General features: G+C 41.4%; 1 protein-coding gene across 1 annotated transcript; it reads left to right on the top strand.

The window, feature by feature from the left end:
- The first annotated feature begins 29 nt into the window (after positions 1 to 29).
- Positions 30 to 6,567, top strand: CTBS (chitobiase). Its single transcript, XM_021530435.3, has 7 exons — positions 30 to 187; positions 916 to 1,054; positions 1,958 to 2,166; positions 2,801 to 2,972; positions 3,513 to 3,610; positions 4,292 to 4,453; positions 5,378 to 6,567. The coding sequence occupies exons 1-7, from the start codon at positions 62 to 64 to the stop codon at positions 5,561 to 5,563; spliced, it is 1,092 nt and encodes a 363-aa protein (XP_021386110.3). The 5' UTR covers positions 30 to 61; the 3' UTR covers positions 5,564 to 6,567.
- The last annotated feature ends 907 nt before the right edge of the window (positions 6,568 to 7,474 follow it).

Below are 7,474 nucleotides of genomic sequence, written 5' to 3'. Positions count from 1 at the left end.
GGCGCTGGGCCCGGCTCCGCCCCGGGGCCGAGGCTGCGCGGCCGGACGGACAGCGGCGGCCATGGGGCGGCCGTGGGGCGGCTGGCTGCTGCCCGTCGGCCTCCTGCAGCTGCTGGGCCCTGCCGGCGCCTGCCCCTGCCGGGACCCGCGGCTGTGCCGGCCCGTCACGGGCCCCGCCGGCTCCGAGGTGCGCGGCCCCGGCCCGGGCGGGCGCAGGCGGGGCCGGGCCCGGCGGCGGCGCCGTTCGCAGCGGCTGCCGCTCCCGGGAAGCGCTCCCGCACGGGAGCCGCTGCGCTCCGCCCGGCCGGGCACTGTCCCCGGGCAGTGTCTCTGGGCCGGGCAGTATCCCCGGGCAGTGTCTCTGGGCCGGGCACTGTCCCCGGGCAGTGTCTCTGGGCCGGGCAGTATCCCCGGGCAGTGTCTCTGGGCCGGGCACTGTCCCCGGGCAGTGTCTCTGGGCCGGGCAGTGTCTCTGGGTCAGGCAGTGTCTCTGGGCCGGGCAGTGTCTCTGGGTCAGGCAGTGTCTCTGGGCCGGGCAGTATCCCCGGGCAGTGTCTCTGGGCCGGGCACTGTCCCCGGGCAGTGTCTCTGGGCCGGGCAGTGTCTCTGGGCCGGGCAGTATCCCCGGGCAGTGTCTCTGGGTCAGGCAGTGTCCCCGGGCAGTGTCTCTGGGCCGGGCAGTGTCTCTGGGCCGGGCAGTGTCCCCGGGCAGTGTCTCTGGGCCGGGCAGTGTCCCCGGGCAGCGCCCGGGCCGGACGCGCTCTCGGGGCTGCCCCGCACTCGCCCGCCGCTGCCGTCCCTGCAGCCGCTGCCCAGCAGCGCCGGGGATTTGCCGGTGTGAGAGCCGCGTGGACAGTGGTAGTCCTGCTGAGAAGCGTTCAGGGCTCACGAGCGTGTTTTTTACCCCTTTTCCAGGTATTCGTGTTTGATGTGGGGAAGGAAACCTGGAAATCCTACGACTGGTCAAAAATTACCACTGTGGCAGCTTTTGGAAAGTACGATCCTGAGCTCATGTGCTATGCCCACTCCAAAGGCTCGAGGATAGTGCTGAAAGGTTGGTTACACTGGAAAAACATGGCTGTTTATGATACGTGAATAATAGGATAAGGTACACAGGGCTATATTACCTTGACATTTTACATTCAGTTGTATGCAGAGTATTAAAATAATGAAGAGAATTAACTAATAAGCCTTAACTAAATAAGGCTTTAACGAACCCTTGACATTTTGCATATGCTGGTATGCAGGGTATTGAAACCAACAGTGGATTGTGCCACGGTAGTAATCAAAACATCCCAATGACATCTTAATAAAAGTTCTCTTAACGGGGAACATCATTGCTATGGAGGAAGAGGGAGGAAAGAAAAAGCCTGTTATTTGGGTCTGTATTCTGGTTCTTATGTGGTCTACTCAACAGACAAAGTAAGGAAAGGGATTTAAAGTAATTTTTAGTATTTTGCACTTAAATGAATCCCTCTCTATTAGGAAGTGGTTGAGTTTTAAAACATGAATACTCAGGAACTCTGTGCAGGTACAAATGCTGATTAGAAAGACAAAGTCCATTAGCTTACATGTTGTAAATACCTTTCGGCTCTGTTGAGAAAAAGCAGAATCCACAACTATGACCAGTTAAAATGCTAAAAGTACTTTAATTTCAAAAAAGGTAATTTACAGTGGCTAAAAGAATATTAAGCAGAAGTAAGATGATTAAAATTATAGAAAAAACAAAGGAACTTAGTTTTAACACCACTCTCTCAAAGAACCTTGGTAGTCTTTTTCTGGGGTGGTTTCTCAAAATTCTGCTTGGGGAAAAATGAACTCCTTTTTATTTTACCAGTATTGATATGGGCATTTTTTATGTTGTGCTTAAGTTTGTTGGTTAACTACAGACAAACCTTTCCTTTCTACTATTAATGTGATGTAAATGCATGTTAACTCTTGAAGGCCTCTTGTCTAGGTGATGTACCTCTTCAGGAAATTGTTGATCCTGCTAAAAGAGCAGCATGGATATCCCAACAGGTGGACCTTGCAAAGAAGCAGTATATGGATGGAATTAACATAGATATAGAGCAAGAAGTTAATGAAACCTCCCCTGAGTATTATGCATTAACAGACCTTGTTAAAGAAACTACAGATGCTTTTCACAGAGAAATAGTTGGATCACAGGTAAGAATATTGTACCTCATACAAACATTAAATTTAACCTTGTGAAATGTAAGGACTTTTGGCAGTGCTGTTTAGCACAGGAATATGAAAAAGTTTATGCAGAACTCAATATAATATTCTAGTGAATGCTTAATTGTGAATGTTAGCTGTGATAGAAACTTGTAAGAATCACTCTTTTTGACCTGTGTGAATTTAAATGAGAGATGGGCTTCGCTGAGATTTGTGGATACAATTTTACTTCTATGTGTGAACTGCCTGTTTTTAGTGTGCCTTAATGAGTTGTTGAAAGTAGGGTAAATACAGCCTCCTGGGGCAAAAGCTTGATAGTGTTTTGGTAAACTTATCATGAAAGTTTTCAAGATTTGCAGCATGCTTCATATTTTTGGTGGTTTTCATATTATATTTTAATTTTTTTGGTGCTATATATTCACTAATGGGGTACTCACTTTATTATATTCTGGTTTTTTATCAGATGAGCAGCTTCTTTTATAGTTCATTATTATCAAGATCTGTTAAACTATACCATTTGGGAAATACTGTCTTTAATAGTCATAGCTTTCTTTTTTTTCTTTAAAGAGATAACAGGGGCACCTAAGGGCCATACTTGGTACTAAGTTATGCATTTTTCCTTCAGGTAACGTTTGATGTGGCTTGGTCTCCGGCATGCATAGATAAAAGGTGCTACAACTACACTGGGATTGCAGAAGCCTGTGACTTCTTATTTGTGATGTCGTATGATGAACAGAGCCAGATCTGGACAGACTGTATTGCAAAAGCCAATGCTCCTTACCTGCAGACTTTAGCTGGTGAGGATAGAACACCTTCCCAGGAGTCAGAATATTTCCATTTGCTCACATGAGTAGATAGAAAAGAGGGCTTTTTCTTAGAGAGGTTTATTTTGTTATTGTTGCAGTGAGGCTTTGAGTGCTCAGATATGTGTTGTCAGTGTCCCTGATCCTTATGAGCCTGCAGAGAAACCTTCAGCAGTTCTGTGTTGGTCCTTGTAACCTCATGAGTGTGAAGAATGCTTTTAGAATGACAAATGGCAGCCAGAGCAATGGTGTCTGCCTGGCATTGCAGAGAACCTGAAACATTTCTCAGGGCAGATGGTTTTAAGTGTGAGCAGCTGGAGCAGTTACTGGGCTCTCAGTAGAGCAAGCCTCTCACTCACTGGAGAGCGCAGGAGAAGGCAAAGGACAGCTTGCACCTTGGCCTCTGTCTGGGGCCAGTTCTTGCAGAACTGTCATGCCAGTTCTGCAGTGGCTCTGCCTCTAAATTAGTTGTAAGAATATAAAACATAGGAAAAGTAAGTAATGCATGTTAATTTTTATTTCCCTCAAAACTAGGATATGAAGAGTACATTGCTATGGGCATTGATCCTAAGAAGCTTGTGATGGGTGTCCCCTGGTATGGCTATGACTATGTCTGCCAAAATCTATCCATGGTAAGGTGAAGATTATTTCTTTGCAATCAAACTGTTAATTTTTTTATTTGGAAAGATATGACTGGGTTTTAGTAATCTCATTTTTGGACTAGGGAATACTGTGGTCTGATGGATATGAGCACCAAGCTGGGACACAAAACAGAATCTTCTCCTTGGCTGATGAACAGTGTATTACCAGACAAGGCATTTTAGCTCCTTAGGCAGCCTGAACCCCATGACATCCAAGCACTGTGTTTGACTAAGGAGCTATAAATGTTATCTGCATGAGAAGAGATGATGTCCAAAGCCCTACAACACTTGTATGTGCCTTCACAACACCACTGTAAAGACAAGTGTGCAACAGACCATAGCAAACCTACGGCTGTTACAGTATAGCAGTTTATGAGGTCTCAAATATTATACTTATGAAAAATGTAAGGGTCAATTAAAGGTGGAAAAGATAAGACAACCCTTTAAGTTGAAGGGTATCCATCCTGTCCTGTATTACTGCAGATTAAAGAAAATGTAGCTGTTTTAATTTACATTTCTCTCTTTACTTTACAGATAGTATCTGCTGGATTTGCTTGAAGATTGGGAATTTTTGTGGCCCTAGCACCTTTTGTGAATTGTTTTTGGCTGTACTCCTATTCTGGAGTTCAGTACATCTTACCTGAAACTCATGCCTCCCTGTTTGTTTTTCAGGATCATGTTTGTTCCCTTCCCAAAGTGCCTTTCCGTGGGGCTCCTTGCAGTGATGCTGCAGGGAGCCAGGTCCCCTATGCAGCCATCATGAAGCAGGTGAACAGTTCTCTTTCAGGGCTGCTGTGGGATGAGGTACAGAAAGCTCCATTTTATGAGTACAAGGTAAGAGTCTTTTTCCAAGCCACTGTGGTGTGGAGTAAGCATTCCTGAACCATAGACCTTTGACTATAAGGTTATTGAGATTAGATTCTTCCTTTTATGTTTTCTGTGTTTTGTTTTGGTTTGGTTTGCTTGGGGTTTTTTTGGTACAAGTAAAGGGTTGCTGAAAATTTGTGTCTTGAATTCCTAGCCTGAGAGCGGGGTGCAGTGCCTGAAGACTACAGGAGTAATAAAGATTTTTATTACTTTGCAATCTTCTCGAGATACTGCATCATGTCAAAAAGGACATTTTGTCACAAAGACATCCTAAAGCTCCGTCCTTCGCTTTTGGAGTTACTTTCATGAGTTGATAAATGGTTTAAACTAGAAAAGATTCTTAGATGCTCTTAATTTTGTCTAACTTGCTGTCTTGCATGCATGTTCTCTTCTTCATTTGTTTTCTACATAGAAACAGTGAAAAAGTCCATAAATAACTGTGCTTACAAAAACACCACAGTGTATCCATTTCATGTTGGTTATTAAAAAGATGTTGTAAGCAATGACCAGCAGCATAACCTTGATAAATTTTATAACCTCCTCTAAAACTGTTTATTGCTTAAAAACCCCCACAATCTCTGTTTACCTGTTAGCTTAGATACTGTATCTGAAATTTTAGCCGTATTTAAAAAATATTAAAATGTGTAAAAGTCTTTTCATCTGACTTCAGCTAAATTGTGTCATTGTTTTATAACTTACATTCTACAATTAAAAAAACTATCCAAATATTTGGCTTAGAATTTTTAATTGTCCTGTGTGACAAAGAATTGATAAATCAGGAAAATACTAGATAAATCTACATAGCTTGTATGTCTCAATTTTTAGTTGTACTTCTAACTGTGTTCAAGAGAAAATGTGATCACTGACACTAGTGTTTAAATGTTTTTCTAGGATTCTGTTGGTCAATTCCACCAGGTATGGTTTGATGACCCTCAGAGCATCTCTCTAAAAGCAGCATATGTGAAGAGTCGAGGCTTAAGGGGCATTGGCATGTGGAATGGAAATAGTCTTGACTATTCGAGGGAAGCTGTAGCAGAACAACAAACTCAAGCAATGTGGCAAGCTCTGACACCATAAGAACTGTGTGAACCCTTGATTTAGAATGATGAAAATTGGTAATTTTTTATTTTGGCTTACACTGTCACAGATTTTGACTCTATATAAATATATTGTGATTACAAAAACTTTAAAAACTAGGCAAATTAATCTTGTTATTTTTTATACAAAGACGTATTTTCATTCTTCAGAAAGTTCCAGTGTTGCTTTGGGACATCAGTAGGTTTTTTTAAGACTGTTCATCTTTTTAATTTTTCACAGTTAGTTACTGTAAGTTACTTAATGCTTGAACCCAGTGTGTATCTGGTAACAAGAATTGATGGATTTACGGGGCAGTCTCATAATGATGCTGTGCTAAAGCTGCCAAGTGCAGCAAATATTTATTCCTGTGTTACATGGTGCAGTCTCAGCCTTCTGACTTCCCAACCCAAACAGTATTTTAGCAAAGTCACTCTAGAATCAGATTAAACAGAATGCTAGCAAGATAGATTGCTGATTATATGCAGCTTGGTTACTCTTCTAGATTAAAATATTTTTATGAAGAAATTACGTAATATGAAGAAGTTGCTGTTAAGATTTATATCAAACTTGTTGTTAGAAAGGAACATTCAATAAACTCCAGTTTCACTGTGCTTATGTATCACATACATTCCTTAGTTTCAAAAGCCAAAAATCTCTGACCTTAGCTTGAAGAAGCAGCATTAATATGAAGAGGACTTGGATGATGTTTCCTTCCATTTGAAGCTACTTTACTTCCTGAAAACTAGAATTCAGAAGCTTATTTAATGAACTGCACATCTATTTTCCCACATACCCTAAGATATGCAGTAGCCTGCTTTTTGTTTTTATGGGGTGTTGCCTCTAAGATAACAGGAGATTGTTTTCTTTCTAGTTCAGATTTTCATAAAATCATTTGCTTAAAGAAGTTGTATAATTTTTTAAAATACCCATAGTGATGTAAAGATTTGCTGGTGTTTACAGGATTTGTTGAATAAAATGCTGTTGGTGGTAAAGCTTGTAAACAATGTTCCTTGTCTGTGTTTTACTTGTTCTACAGCTTCCAGCCCACACTGCTTGTCTGCTTCTCAGAACTGTTTCACAACCAGATTAAAGTGAACTGGGCCTGCTTAAGTGACTCCATTACTTTAAAAAAATATTTAATTAGGTAGATGTAGTCAGTTGTGGGTTTGGTGAGATTTTTGGTTTGTTTTGGTTTGTTTTGGTTTGGCTTTTTGTTTGATTGGTTGGGTTTTCTTGCTTGCTAAAGGGTTACCATGGTATGGCAGCATTATGATAATGACTACTGAGGAAAAGACTGGAAAACTTCATCTGAATTGTCTGCTTGGTATTACAGGTGATGGAAAGCAGAAGGTGAAGCCTACTGCTCTTGCAGAAACTAAAAATTCCCTTGACATATCAGAAGGCTTTTCACTAGAACACCACCCTATAAGTCTTAAGAGAAACAGCTACATTTTATACATAATATATATATGTATATGTGTGTGTACATCTATATCTACACACTTATGTACTTCAGAACATGTATTACTACTTAAATGTTTAAATACTATTAGATGGATATTTGCTGAATTGAGAATTTTCTGCTACAAATATCTGACCTGCAAAATTCTGAGGGCCAGCTGACTTAATAATAAAACTCTCTTTCCTGTAGCAGTCAAGAATCATGAATTGATAATACTATACTTTAAATTTAGGGTCTGATTTTCGAGTAGCTAGTACCCTGCTTTCATATCTTAAATAAGACACAATTTTTAAATAAAGAATGTGAGCTTCAACCCTGAATTAAGCAAAAGTGGGTGTAGTTTTAATAATTTATTTAATCCTTTAGCACTAAAATCTTTGTTAAGTCCTGTCTTTAATTGGATAATAGGTGGTTTTACTCAAGACATTTCTAAGTTAGTTCTTTTGAGA

Source organism: Lonchura striata, chromosome 8, assembly GCF_050655825.1.
Source record: "Lonchura striata isolate lonStrDom1 chromosome 8, ASM5065582v1, whole genome shotgun sequence".
Taxonomy (NCBI): Eukaryota; Metazoa; Chordata; class Aves; order Passeriformes; family Estrildidae; genus Lonchura; species Lonchura striata.
This window is presented reverse-complemented; position numbering and strand designations above follow the sequence as displayed.